Raw genomic sequence first — 15,479 nt, 5'->3', positions numbered from 1 at the left:
GCCAGAATGCAGATAGCTTTGTTGATTGAAGAGTGGTTAGATGAATGCAGGAAGGCCTCTCAGGGGAAAAACAAACAAACAAACAAAAAAGCAGTCAAAACCTTTTGTTTTTCTAATTTCTTCTTCTTCTTCTTTTTTTTTTTTTTTTTTTTTTTAATTAGTGTGGACTTGTTCCTGGTGATGAGGGTAAAAAGAAAAGCAGTACAGGGGAACTACTTAACCATTTTCTAAAAGTCTGGCAATTAATTATCAATTCCCATGTTTCAGCACTATCAGGCATGGGGCATCTCTAGGAAGTCTGTTCCAGAGACTGACAGCTCTCATGATAAAGAAATGTTTTGCAGTGCCCACCTGACCCTTGTCCAGTGGATCCCTGTGCTGTTTCCTCTTGCCATTGGTTCACATGAGCAGAGCGCAGCACCTCCCTCTGCATCCCCTTCTCAGGGCCCTGCAGAGAGCAGTGAGATCCCCTCTAAGCCCTCCCATTCTTCAGACTGGGCAACTGGAGTGCCATCAGCTTCTCCTCATAGGACATGCCTTCCAGCCCTAGTACAAGCTTTGTTGCACTCCTCTGGCTGCTTTCAAGGATCTTGGCATCCTTTTGATGTTACAGAGCCCAGAACTGTAAATAATATTCAAGCTGAGGTTGCAGCAATGCCAGTTATAGTGGAGGAATCACTTTTTTTTTTCTTTTTTTTAAATTAGTGACCCATTTCTTTTTCCTCAAACTAAAATCAGAGACTGTTACCAAAACTCTGGATGTATGTGTTCTGAATGTGTAGTAGAGCTCTTAACTTTGGGCATCAAACAGTCAGTGAAATACAACCACTCAGCTCTAGTCATGCTCATTCTACTGCAAGAAGTAGCCTATGTAATTAGAACCAAATACCCTTAATACTGAGTGCACTTACTGAACATAAATCTGTAGGGAACTAATGTGACAAGGCAGTTGTATCAGATCTTTCAGAAGAGCTGTAGTTGAGCTGGCTGACTTTTCCTAGGCAAGTGTCCACAGGTCAACCTAATAGCAGGAAAGGAATTGTGCCAGCATTGTGCAGGGTATCATTATGACACGATGCAACAAATATTATAAGGACAAGGATCATGTAAAGGTCTGTTGCAGATACCTTATATGACTCAGGAGCTGAATGCTGCAGGCAGTTTCTCATTACATATTTTTCTTCTTATAAAGTCCTTTTTATTTTTATTTTTTTCCCTCCCTATAAGAAATAACATCCTTAGCATTAACTAGGGCAATCCCCAGCGCCAATCTTTGATTTGATTGGCCTTGTTGTCTTCCCTCTCCTGCTGCCTCTGGCACCCTATAGCCTCCTTAAGCAATTAAAATAAATCTATGCACAAAAAAATTGTTCATTCAAGAAAGCCACAACGTCTACATCCTCTTCATCACTATGGGAAGCATTTGACTGAACATTTCGTAGTTCTCTGTCAGAGTTTGTTTGTTTTTCCAGTGTGCTTAAAAGGTCTCCTGGTTTCACTTCTTTGGGAGAAGTGGAAATTTCTGCATTCTTGACCTTGTGATAATTCATTAACAGCTTTAGAGAGGGATGTGCTCTCTAAGTCCTCAGAAGAGCATAACAGTTCGTACATATTACCTGGAGAGAGATGTTGAGAGAGAAATGATCTCTGGCTGATACCATTTCAGAGTGTTTAGAAATGAAAGCTGTACAAAAGTAGCTCCTGAGAAATAGGAATAAATGTGTTCCAACAAACAATTCTCACCTATTATTTAAGAAAGTAGAAGGTAAGACCTATTGCACAAAGTTCAGCAGAAAACAGTTCTGCTGGTATTAGTTGTATTTCAAATTGGGGCCACATTTTAGAGGCTTTTTCTTGGAGAAATTCCACAGGATAGCTTTAGATGTTATTTCGTTAGCTAATCACTCATTTCCCAACATCTGGTTTCTATCTTAGCCAAAGTACTAGCAAACAAAACTCTAAAAACATGCTCCTGAAGACTTCTGTGTGTTTTCCCCATCACTGGTGGGGTTTGGAGGGTAGGATGCAGAGTGTTAATGAACGGATGATGAAAGATCCAACTTGCTAATCCAATTTATTGAACATGTTTTCATTAAATTGTCTCAGGCAAGGCAAGAAAAAGTAGTTCTTAAGATATAGTATGTCTAAATTCTTTCTTTTTAGGTTATTATTTTTTAACTTAAGGGTTAATTAACTTTTCTGACTTTGCATCAGTATGATCCTAATGTTGTAGCCATTCAGATGGTTTGATGAAAAATTCAGAAGATATTTCAGAGCTATGGCTACAGGATCTAGATTCATTATAGGCATTTGAATGAAGATGACTTTAGCACCACAAAAGCACTTAGGTTTTCCAATTTTGTTCTCTGAACTTAGTGCAACACTTTATCCTGTCTTTACCATAATCAAAATTCAATGTGCGTTCTTTCTTAAATGGCATCTGATGTGGTATCTCTCTTTAGCTCTTTGTGGTTTCCTGTTTTTCATACACAGATGAAAGTATCTGCTGAGATCTATTAAACTATGCAGTTTATCATGTCTGGCTTTTCAGTGTAAGCTTCCAAATAACATTTAGACTTATTTGCGTGACTCAGTAGAAATACAGGAAAACGTCTTTGGTGTTACACTTCAAATTGCAATTTGTTTTGAATATAGTTAATTCCGAAATGTTTGTTGTGCAGTGCCAACTTAAAACAGTTGGTCTTTTTCTTGCACAATATTGTAATACCAAGTAATGTGTATTTCCATGTAAGGAAATGCTTTATTGTGGCTTTTCTAGCTGTCTTGACCCTTACAAAAATAATGCAGTGCAAAATAAATTGCAAGACAATGTTCATTAGTAGGTGAGCTCTGTGTCTCCTCTTTTGACATCTAGCAAACATTAAAAAATATTACTGGGAATATGTGAAATGTTAAGTCCTGAAAATAGTTATGTATTGATTAGTGGTTACATACTGGTTAATTAACATGTTTTTAAGTAACATATAATATGTTCTCAGTTCAAGGCAGAACCTTTGTAAGAGAAGGGGATATGGCTCAGAAAAATTGGGATTTGATCCTGAAGACTTGAGAAAAAGAACTGTTAGTGAAGAATTTCTTATAGATTGAGAGTGATAAATTGGAGTGCTTTAGTGTGATCGGCCTCATATCAGATTCTGGTTCTAAGCACTTGGTTGGCAAAATAACAAATCTACATTACCTCAGCCTATACAAATGGAAACTGAGTTTGACAGATTGTGGGTTTGCATTAAGCAAGATAACTTTAATCGCAGTCTACACTTATTTCCCACGTTCTGCCATGTTCACTACTGTCTAAAAATAATCCTCATTGTGCCAGGATGTATGAAGGTGAAAATTTTAGAAAATGTCTTCTAATGTCTGTGTAACTGTCATGGGCTATGGCAGATATTGGCCCAGTGCTGATAACTGGGTAAATGTTATCAGGAGGTTCTTGGCCAGTGTTTAACTGACTAAGTTATGCAAAAGGGTTACTGCAGTAGATGCTAAATTGATGTTTATCATTCTGAGAAGGGAGACCATAAAAAAAGAGAGGTTTTTGCCAAGAACAGAGGTGGTCTTTCACATTAACTTTGAGAAACTGCTTGGATGGTTGCTCTACTTGCATGGTAGAATATTTCAGTTTCCAGAGTGTTTTCTGTCATTGTGCTATTGAAACCTGAATATTTATCATTTCAATATAAGGTGTCATTTTGTTCCCCCATGTTTTGAAGTCTCCTTTCAGATAACTTGATTCTTTTGGTCTGTTGAAAACCTAATTAATGCTCATCTACTTCAAAAAGTCAGCCACTGCTGTCTAAATACATAATCTAATTTTTAATATGGGTTTTCATTAAATGTGTTACTTCCCCCCTCACAGAACTATAGTACCATGGAAAGTGTTCAGGCAGTGCCTTCATGAAGTTCATCAGATAAGCTCTGGTTTGGAAGCAATGGCTCTTAAATCTACTATTGACTTGACGTGCAATGACTACATTTCAGTATTTGAGTTCGATATCTTCACTAGATTATTTCAGGTAAGAATTAAAACTTTCAGATATTTGCATGACGTTGAAAACTTTAGTGACTTGAGGCAATTACCTATGGGTCAAGGAAGTTGGATATTTCGGGCCATCAGCACACACAGCTGAAAAAAACTGATATCTGGAAGATACATCCAGAAGCATCTGCTTTATTTCTGCACATACACACTATGACTGCAGTATCTTTGTCTGCTGTTTGCACATTTCACTAATCTGACATAAGTTTCTAGAAATATTGACTTTCAGATAATCAGCTAAATTTTGTGTTTTAGTTATATTTTTGTATCCATATCTGTTTAGATGAAATATTTCTACAAAAAACATAAAGTTTCCTATAACTATTATTTTTAATGAATAGGCCTAATTATTTTATATATATATATATATATATATATATATAATTTACTAGACAGTAGACAGATTCTTCCTATTAATGCTCTGCATTCTATTTAAAATAGAAGAGTATCTCTGGGAATGGCCCTAATATTAGGAAATAGTATTATTGTCAGTAGATAATACAAAGCTTATTTTAGATAAGCATGTATGTTACAAGCCACTGCAAACTTTGTGCTCCTACAGAATATAATCTAAGGTATTCTTTGAGTATTTTAGTTGATATAGAAGTCTGCAGGTTTGCATCCATATTAGGTGAACTGATTCTTAATTTGTCAGTTTGGATTTTTCCTTTGTATGTAGTAATCTTTGACTTATCCAGTTACTCTTTTGGTCACTTAGTTTTTTAAACAACATGCACAGATAAACTATTGCATTATTCTTTTGCCTCTTGCAGATATATTCAAGTAACATTTTTTCACTGAAGCTGTGCCATATGCTTGTTCCCTCTTCCATGGTGTTATGTGTTAATCTATTTTTAGCTTTATTGGGTTTGCTCTTCGGGGAAAGGTGACCATTACAAAGTTGAAATTAAGATCTGGCAGCAGATGATTAACAGTTTTTGTTGAGAGTTTTGATTTTGATAATCTCTGGTCTGAATCAGACCTGTATCAAAGTTGAAAATGTTAAGGTGTAAATAAAATATGTTTTATTTAACCACAAATATTGTTTGCTTTTCAAAACAGTCACGTGGGTTATAGATCTTTGAATAAAATTTTGGAGTCTCTCTTTGAAATAATAAATTGTTGCTGTGCTAACAAAATCCCTCTAAGCTTTGCTCTTTATGTGCAGCTTGATATGATCAAACATTCCAGTCTGAACTTTTGATGCCTTGGGAGCCACTTCTATTCTGTCAGAGTTTCTTGCTTCTATTCATTGTTTGGCAAACTGAACTTATTTTCAGGTCAATCAAGTCCAGATCTTACTGTCAGACTTCACTGCAAATTGTCTGAGGCCTATTGGCTGCAATATGCATCACTGTGAAATACATTTAAGTTCCTTTCTACAGGACTTGGTCACCTTTTTCACTGAGCTCATAGATAAGAAGTTTCAACTGCAGAACAGTCTCAAGATTTATTTACCTTTATTTTTAACCAGTGAATTTGCATTGCTTACCTTTGTTATTAGGCTGTGGTTATGTTGATTCATTACTATCCCTGATTCTAGGAAAAAGGAATCAGCAGTACTGACATACGTAAGAAGAGAGGACTGGTTAGGATTAAATTTTAATGTAATAAAGAAGCAGGGAAGACTTTATCCAAACTAATTTACTAACTTGTGCAATAGCTGCATAACTATTGAGGTGAACTCATACTGAACTTGGTCTGAGAATCTCTCCCAGAGGTTACATTTTACTTCTCCAGTTTTTAAACTGCTTCCTTAACTACATGTGCCTACACCCATGGAGAGAAAATCCCAATTGTTGAAGTAACCAAAATACTGTTTTGCCAACTGTGGCTTGTTACAGAAAAGCTGTATTTGTAATGATACTTATTCACTGAAGAAAGCAAGGCTACTTTCTGTGAAGATCCTGTAAAAGTGAAGTTGCTCCCCCTGTCTCACCACTGTATACAGCTCTACTGTTACCTCTGACCAAAGATAAAGTTCACATGGAAGTATGTGTGGGTGCTTGGAAGAAAGGGAACTAATTCCATTACTGTTGACATGTTCAATGGAATTGTTCTTTATAAGCAAAAATATTTCTGTAGAAGTGTACAAATCTTTTACCATTTAAAATTCCTAGTTCTGTAATAATCTGTGTTTGAAAGACAAGTTCCTGCCCTTCCATTTGCAGACCTAGTGTCTCATCATTTACATGTACTGCAGTAGTGGGATAATCTGAGAGAGTCCAAGCATTAGAGGATGGTACTGTCTACTGAGCTGTCTGATACTTGTGGTTAACCAACAGGTATCCGAGGTGCTGGGTTTTTTTTAATTATTATTATTTTTGTTTTTATTTTTTATTTTATTTTTTGTTAGTGGGATTAAGGGGGCAGTATCATTCATGTACTTCATACATAAGGTTTGTTTTACTGTGGTAATACAAAGCTTTGAAGAACTGAATGTTTGATATACGTTCTGACTGATGTGCACTTGAGTAATACAAAAGGTGAAGGTATGTTGCATTTTTGAGATGGAAATGTCAGTGTTGGTGTGATGAAGGGGCAAGAGTCAACTCCCTTTTTACTTTAGTTAGAATAACATTTTCAGTGTGATTATGTCTTCTGGCATCCATCTTCAGTGAGCTTGTAGAGAGGAGATGATGAGATGTGGTATCACATCTACACAAGTGAATTTTCCTCCTTTAGATTTTGTACAAATTTGTGCATTTAACCTCTGTACTGAAACCTTATTGTTCTGTTCCACATGTCTGATCAGAAGATTTTAAAATAAAGCTGGTCTTCATACATGCTTAAGCAGTAGTTAGGGTTTGCCTAGGGAATGTGTCATCATCTCAAGTTCAACTTTTACAATATTTTGCTCAAGTGTGACACTTAAATAGACATTTCATCCCTGCCTCACTAGCCTTTAGAGGTTCCTTTTAAAAGGAATTTGCAGGGTACACATTAACGCTAGTCTCTTCTTGTCTGTTGCTTGTCTTCTCCTACCCTGCTCTTTTGACACATATATAAATAAACGTCTCTAAACCACAGAGAGGCAGTTTCTTATCTTTCCAGATGCTGGCTATGAACACTTAGGTCACAACAACCCCATGTATAATAGGGTATAGGCTTGGGGAATTGTGGCTGGAAAGTTGACAGCAGAAAATAACCTAGGGGTGCTGGTCGGCAGCCAGCTGAACATGAGACAGCAGTGTGTCCAGGTGACCAAGAAGTCCAAGACATCCCAGCCTGCATAAAAAATATGGCCAGCAGGATGAGGGAAATGATCTTCCCATTCTATATAGCTCTAGTGAGACTAGTCTGCATCTTGATTATTGTGTTCAGTTTCAGCCCCCTCAGTACAAGAAGAATAGTGAGTTGCTTGAGTGTGTGCAGGGAAGAGCAAGAAAGCTGGTAAAGGGACTAGAAAATAAAATGCACGAGGAGCAGTGAGAGAGCTTAGGTTGTTTAGTCAAGACAAGAGGAAGCTGGGATGGAGACTTTATTGCTCACTTTACACCTACCCTGAAAGGAAGCTGCAGTGGGAAGTGTTGGTCTCTTCACAGATGACAGGTGATAAGACATGAGGAAATGGCCTCAAGATGTGCTAGAAGAGGTTTAGATTAAATGTCTGGAAGAATGTCTTTATGAAAAGGGTGTCATGCATTGGAACAAATTGTTGACAGAAGTAGTAGGGTCATCGTTCCTGGAGGTATTAAAGAGATGTGTGAATGTGACTATGAGGGGCATGTTTTAGTGATGGGAATCACTAGGGCCACGTTAATGGTTGGACTTGATGACTGAAGGTCTTTTCCAAACTAGATTATTTTGTGTTTCTTTTTTTGAATCAATCCTTTCACTTAACAAAAAGTGTATATTTTTCTGCTGAAGCTAAAACTTTGTGTCTTTTTGAAAAATTGACTTGAAGTTAGAAATATGTAACCACCTGGTTGGTATATATTGAATTGTTTGTCTGCTCTGTTTAGCCATGGGGTTCAATCTTAAGGAACTGGAACTTCTTAGCTGTGACGCATCCTGGATATATGGCGTTCCTGACATATGATGAAGTGAAAGCGAGATTGCAGAAGTACAGCACAAAGCCTGGGAGGTAAGAAGTTTGCCTGACTGCAGCTTTCCAAAGAAACATACTATCTCTGAAGCTACATAGTTGCACTAAATGTGTATTTCTAAACTGTGTAATACTTAAATTGCAATGTTGTAGGAGTGAATTTTTACCTTTTTTTTCCTCATTAACAGTGAATTGGGTTAGTATTAACTTTTTTTTTAACATACTTTGGATTTTATTTATATCAAAATGTATTTTTACAAAATAATTTAATGCTAAATTCTGGAATTCCAGATTGGAAAACGGCTGATTTTTTTTTTTTAGATTTTAATACTTAGGAGTTTTGTAACCATAATCTATTTTTTATACTGTAATTCTTCCATTGCTATGAAGCATGTAACGTTTTAGTGGCCCGTGATAGTCTAAACAAGTACAAGTCATTACTTTTCCTTTCTTTTTACTTAGGTGAAACAAGCAATGTATTATTGGAAAGCATTTTTGAAAATATGAACTACTTTTAAAAATGGGTCAGATTTTTATTAACAGTAAAATTCATCCTGGACTAGTTTTACCTTTAAGTTCTCAAGCTTTGCTGCCTAATGTCTAGCTTGCTAAATTTGCTGCAGCTTCAGATATATACATATCTAAAAGCTCATTATTTTGAAACTTGTTAGAAAAGAGACAGTTATATGTACATTCTGTACTTGGTTTCTTCTGCTTTTTTTTTTTTTTTTTTTTTTTTAGCAAACAGACTATCATGTTAAGTTAACTATCTGATCTAGTGCAGGTGCAAGAATCTTGTGTTTCTAGTGAGATAACAATTTTATCTTGACACTTGTGAGCTATATTATGGGCTTCAGATAACTAGGTTGGTTTTTAGAGTGACTGCTATATGTTTTCTCTGATTAACTCTGGTTATAAAAGAGAAGTAATAGGGAAATTATCCAAAGTTGCCGTAATGTTTCTTGTAAGTATAGAATTAGTTTTAAGATAACTTTCTGTTTGAATACTGCAAGATGACTTCCTGAGTTGTTTAGGTTAAATATTGAATTTTAAGTGAGCAGGAGATAAAGTGGAGATACAAAGTGAAATTACATTTATCATCAGTTTAAAACATTTTGGAAATTACAAGTTCTGTTCAAATGAGTAGAATCTGGTTACTTCTAGGTAAAGTTGACTTTGTCGAAGTTTTTAAGAACCGTGCTTAACTTCAGTGGGGCTAAGATTCCTCATTTAAAATTATTTGAATATACATAAAACATTGAGCTATAATTAAGAAAAGCTGTTTTCCTATTCAAAATTGAGTTTGTGGTATTTCTTTATGGGATTCTTTTCTATATGCAGCTTTTGCATATGACAAAGGTGTCTGACACTGAAGAGGCCAGGCTTCCTAGTGAGAAATAAATAACGCCCTATGCTCTTGCCAGTAATCTTTTTTTCCCCGCTGTATTCCCTGTCTGCCTTATATAAAACTCCTAGATATCATCTGTACAATAGAAAAGTATTTAAACTTAAGTCTACTTGGGTTGATATTGTCTTGTATTTTTTTGACATGAATTGATCCTCTTCCATCCTGTTCACCAACTCAGGTACAGCCAAAATTAAGACTGATAGTAGAGCAGTTTTATTATTCATTATTTGCATTTCTGTTGCATCAAAAGGTGTTTTCTGTTTCTGAACAAACTTTCCATTGATTCGTATTCATGGCCTGTGTATGCTCAAATGGCTTGTGTGGAGAGTCAATAGTATGCTGTCCTAGAAAAGATTTATGTTCTAAATGCATGCAGTGTAGGACTACTCACTGTAAATGTGCATCTTTCACAAAAATAGAGCTAATGAAAATTTGGGTTGAGGGGGATATTTTTATCCTATTTTTGTTTATAGGGAACTAATGGAATAAAAGATGCTGGTTTACATAAGGTTACATGCTGAGTTTGCCTAAGTCCAGCTAATGCTGACTTACTATTCATCTTGTTTTTATCAAGCTACATTTTCAGGCTGAGTTGCACTCGCCTGGGGCAGTGGGCCATTGGGTATGTGACTGGCGATGGGAACATACTGCAGACCATACCTCACAATAAGCCTCTGTTTCAAGCTTTGATTGATGGCAGTCGGGAAGGATTGTAAGTACAAATTCTTGTAGTTACCATAGGTATCATACCCTGGTTTTCTTCTTCTATTGCTTCAGATGAGTAAATATTAAAGATCCTTGAAACAGGAAATGTAGATTTGACATTTTCCATTCCTTTGGAGATTAAAGCCCGTCCTTTTTATTCTTATTTCCAGGTAATTCCATTAACCAAAGTTAACGAAAGAGTTATCTCATAGTGGATAAATAATAGGAGAAAATAAAATTGGGCAGCTGTCACTTGGATTGTTTCCCAGTAAGAGTCACAAATGCACTTCAGCTTATTGAGCAATTACTACTGCCAGTTACTCATGTGTCTAGCTCCAGACAATGATCTGAAAGCTATGTAATTGCTTTTTTATATATCGTGCAGCCAGAACATATTCTAGGTTTACTGAAAAGATTCCTAATTATAAAAGAATCTAAGTTTATGAGGAGAAGTAGTGCTTTTTTAATAGATTGGTTGTTGTAACAGGCAAATACTTTGTGTCAAAATCCTTATTTTTTTGTCACATTTCAATATATCCTCATGATCAGAATGAATTAAAACAAAACAAAACAAAAAAACAGAGAAATTGATCAGTCCTCAAAAATGATTGACAGATTTTTTGTAAAATTCCAGTTTTCCTCAGTTGACTTTAATAATTCTATTTCAGGCATGATTTCCTATTTTGAAAGACATCAAGTTACATTAGCTATTGCCTTTGTAAAATAAAACATACTTACTACAGTAGTGTTACTACTACACAGTTTTTCATGACCAAAACTGGGCAAACAAAAAAAAAAAAAAAAGAAGCTGAGAATATTAATTGTAGACAAAGTTTTTGTACCATATTTAAATATAACTTTTTTATGGTTGGCACTTAACAACCTGACTTTTAGGAAACTGTTTCCAGGTTAGAGGTAACATAAATCTCAATATAGAACAACTCTATAATATCGTTAACCTAATGATTTCCTGCAAGATTGAAAAGCTCCCAACTGCTCTTGCCTGAAGTCAAGATTCTCAGTGTAGATTCTTGTCAAAATATATAGATGTTTACAAATGTATGTTGCTATCTGTTCTGCTGCACTTGTTGGAGTAGTATACGGGGTCACTGAGTGCCATGCTCATGTTCTGAGATCACAGTGAACATATCCAACTATAAATGCACTGTAAAATGAAGATTGAAAAGAGTATTCCATCTAGATACTGCAAAAAGATGATCTGCTATAGCTCAGATGCATTCTGTTGTTGATTATAATTGTGATGTTAACATCTTTCCAGTGCTTTTGTAAGTGAACTTTAGCATGTGTCGAAATTGACTTAAAGCAGCTAGTGTCAAGCAAAAGTTGAACAAGATAACTAATCTTGAGAAAGATTACACATTTTAGTTAATGACTGCTGAAACTTATACTGTCTCGCTGAAATTCCTTAGGCATTATTTATGTAACAAAGATAAAGAAATGTGCATATTTATAACAGTTTCTTTGTGATGCAGCTATCTCTTCCCAGATGGACGAAGTTACAATCCTGACCTGACAGGATTATGTGAACCTACACCACATGATCACATAAAGGTTACACAAGTATGTTGCACAGTTTATCAGTTTTTTTTTAATCTTCACTTCCCTTAGGATCTCATCTGGTTGGGATAATAAGCTTTTATTAAAATGTGAGAAATGAATTCATGAGAGTGAAAATGTATTGTTGATAGAAGGGCTTAGATGAGGAAGAACTTAATAACCATTTAAACTCTAGAGCCACTGATGACGCAGACAGTATGCCTTGGAAAAAAATTGTTTATTCTAAGGCTCATCTATGTGAGAAATGTGTTAATAGTTGTTAAAGATTTTTCTGGTATTTGTGCCATATGTTTATGTAGCTGAGAGCTCACTTGCTAATAGCATGTAGGTATAAAGGAAAAAAATCAAGATCAGGTGATAGTTTTTAAGTCTGAATAGGAATGCTACAGCTTGTTGACAGATCCAGGAGGAAAATTTTAGTTTATTTGTTTTTGTTTTTTTCTTAAAAGAGATCCATGAAAAGCAACAGAAATAATTAAGTGCCTAAAGGAACTTGCTTTCTAGAGACCAGACTATCTAGATGTACTAGATAGTCTTGTTAAGTGATTGTTATATTATACTGTGCAGATGTTTGATGTTCAAGGAATAGGAAATAGCCACCAAAAGGCAAAGGCTTGATTCAAAACGGTGCTGAAATTAATACTAAGAATGTTTAGTTATGCAGTGCAGAGTATTACTCCTTACAAAGAAAAGAAGAGAATACTTGAGGATTTCTTTAAGGAAAGACATCAGACTAGATACAACTCTTTAAAACCATACTGTTTTAGATGGTCTTCCATTTTGTCAGAGCAGAAGAGTGATCTCCTGTAATTTAGTGTCTTTGGAAATATTTTAGAAATATTTGTTTCACTCTGGTATCACAAGGAGGAATACCATTACAAAAATACCTTTCCAAAATACGTGTTTTGTGAGAATTCCTACAGAAAATTATCTGAAGGATATTAAGCCCATCCACCATTCTGCCTTCCCTCTATTACCTCCAAACTTAGAATAGTGATGAAAGAGATATCATATATGTTGCACAAAAAGATTTTCCTTAAAAAATATTATCCTTACTTTCTCTCAGAGAAAGGAAAGGCATCTTAGGCATTGACTTCCCTGTTTTCTGCAAGCTAGTCGTCCTGTATTTTGAGTAAGCGGAATGAATCCAGCTGATTCTGAACTTGTAATTATGAGAAATATATTAGTTAATGCTCATAGTAATTCAAAAAGTCTGAACTGCATGAATGCTGCCTTAAACAATATCTAGCTGCAGTAGTTTAAAACTGTCATTAGGTGCTGATTAAACTATTAAAAGATCATATAAAATTGACTCCAGTTCTAGATTGCTGTAGATGGATTCTTTGCAAGAGCTCCACCATAAACATCTTTAGTACACTCTGACTGCAGCTACAGATATAAGCTACCTCTGTTCTCTTTTGCCTGACCTCTTTTCCCTCTTTTCTTTTCAAGACAAGAAATGCTTTTCCTAAGTCTAGAAAGATATTCTAGACTCGAGTTTCTATCGATTATTTATTTTGCCTAAATGTGTTCTTGTACCTCACTTTCAGTCTCCTAATGATACAAAACACTCAATGATTTGTTCATTACCATTGCTGTGTCACCTTCCAGGGATGCTCTTAACCATTTTACCTTCTGCCATCTAAGCTGTAGGTAGAAATGCCTCATTTGTCAATTTTTAGACCACTAGCTTTTGTTAATTCTAAACTCATACCTTGAAGAAGAAATCTCCAGTTTGCTCCCATTCCACATGTAGTTTCTCCCTTGACACGTGTTCCTTGTCTTCCGTTTAACTACAACCAAGGAAAAGCAGGATGTATGCTTTGCATCAGTATAGTACTTAAAAGTGGTAAGTTTGACAAAAATAAATAAATAAAAATAGGCACAGACTATTTAACTTGATGAAGCAATAAAGTAAGCAGTATCAGTAGACTATCTGAGTATTAATAGAGTAGGTTGGAAAGTAGGATTTAGAGAAATGTTTGCCACTAGTAGTGCTGTGGTATATTCTTTATAAACAAATTACAGTAAAGAAATAACTTTCTTTTTTTTACAGGAGCAGTATGAATTGTACTGTGAAATGGGTTCCACTTTTCAGCTGTGTAAAATCTGTGCAGAGAATGACAAGGATGTAAAGATCGAGCCTTGTGGACACCTCATGTGCACCTCTTGCCTTACAGCGTGGCAGGTACAGTCATAGTTCAGTTAGAAGTAGATTGATTTCTCTGTTACATCTCTGTTTATGGTGGGGGTACTGTTTCTACTTTTCTAGGTACTCAGCAAGAGGGTTCAATTTCTTACCTATTTAAAATGATATACTTATTTAATTTACTGGACTAAAATCTGTTATAAACAAGGTTTTAGGGGTCACGAAAATCTAGACTTGTAGACTTGCTGAGGCCATTTTCTAACTTGCTAATGTGGAAATAATTTTCTAACTATCTATAGACAGTGACAGATGGACTTCTGGTGCCAGTTGTGCCACCAAGGTCACTTCATGATGTGTTCAAGAGGAATAAGAGGACAGGAAGCAACCAGGAGTGAATAATTGACCAGACAGGGTTTTATAATGAGACAGGGTGTCTTCTGTCAGAAAATGAATTAGTAGTAAATGTCACATAATGCCCTATGAAAAATAAGCTTTAGGATTCCTGTGTTTTGTGTTGATAACAAATAAATCACTAAACCCACCTAGATTTTGGCTGATTTTTGAGGTAAGGAACTAAACAGAGAGAAAAACTGTGATCTTAATGTCATTAACAGGATATTTCTGAAAACATGTAAGCTTTCTTGTGACACAGATTGGGATGTTTTCTGTCTTGTACATGAACAAAACATGCATTGGGAAGCCAACTCAATGAATCAGAATGGTCATTTGACTTTTTCTTTCATTAGCAATAATTAACTGTCTGAAAAAGATTCCGATTTTCAATTTTCTGTTGTTTCTCTTACTGGAATTTGAATTTGCTCCAAACACGAGCCTTTCAAGTTCCCCAAGATGAGCAATTCTCATAAAATTCTCCTTTAGACATACTCAGGAATATTTGGTACATTACTAAGTAGCTGCAAAGATGGAATTATTTCTCATTTCAGGAGCCTTTTTTTCTGCTCTTACCAGTTTCATTTTTAATGATAAACAGACATCTGATTATGTTAATCTTTGAATTACAAAATACTGAAATTGTGACATCTATAGCTATTTGGTTATAGTTATTGTTGTTGTTATTTTATTTTGGCTTAACTCCTTCGAAAAGAACTGAAAGTCCTTGCACTTTTGATTGCTAGGTCTCTGTAATTATGGTAGCATTATGGTAATGTTCATTTACAGCATTGAGCCAGGGATGTGTTCCAATTCTGGACACTCAAGAAGCTAAAGTACTCAGTACTTGGGTTAATGGCTAGGAATTCAGGAAGAGCAAAACAAAACATTTTAGGCTTAGAGAATTGACCTTTTCAAAAGCATGAAGCTTCATCAGAATATTTCAGTCAGTGAGAATTGGCCAGGTACATTTTAAATTTCATTACAAATTTAACTTTTGTATAATTAGTGAGACAATGAAGAAATATTGCACTATAGCAGCACCAGCTGTTGCAGGCTTCTGGGATACTATTTAATTGCCAGCATAATGCCTTATTAGATATGCCTCAGCAGTCCAATACAGATGTTTTTACTAAGCAGAAAA

At 35.5% G+C, this 15,479-nt stretch overlaps 1 protein-coding gene across 7 annotated transcripts in view; it reads left to right on the top strand.

Annotated features, from left to right (window-relative positions):
• CBLB (Cbl proto-oncogene B) overlaps positions 1-15,479 on the top strand; it is a 115,575-nt gene that overhangs the window by 65,166 nt on the left and 34,930 nt on the right. For all 7 annotated transcript variants that reach the window (XM_015877642.2, XM_015877622.2, XM_015877632.2 and 4 more), the window contains exons 5-9: positions 3,878-4,034; positions 8,023-8,144; positions 10,088-10,225; positions 11,712-11,799; positions 13,853-13,984. In XM_015877642.2, coding sequence (XP_015733128.1) covers positions 3,878-4,034; positions 8,023-8,144; positions 10,088-10,225; positions 11,712-11,799; positions 13,853-13,984 — 637 coding nt within the window. The remainder of the gene's footprint in view (positions 1-3,877; positions 4,035-8,022; positions 8,145-10,087; positions 10,226-11,711; positions 11,800-13,852; positions 13,985-15,479) is intronic.

Source organism: Coturnix japonica, chromosome 1 (assembly GCF_001577835.2).
Source record: "Coturnix japonica isolate 7356 chromosome 1, Coturnix japonica 2.1, whole genome shotgun sequence".
In the NCBI taxonomy this organism is placed as follows: domain Eukaryota; kingdom Metazoa; phylum Chordata; class Aves; order Galliformes; family Phasianidae; genus Coturnix; species Coturnix japonica.
The sequence above is the reverse complement of the archived record's forward strand: the minus strand, read 5'-3'. Positions and strand labels throughout refer to the sequence as shown.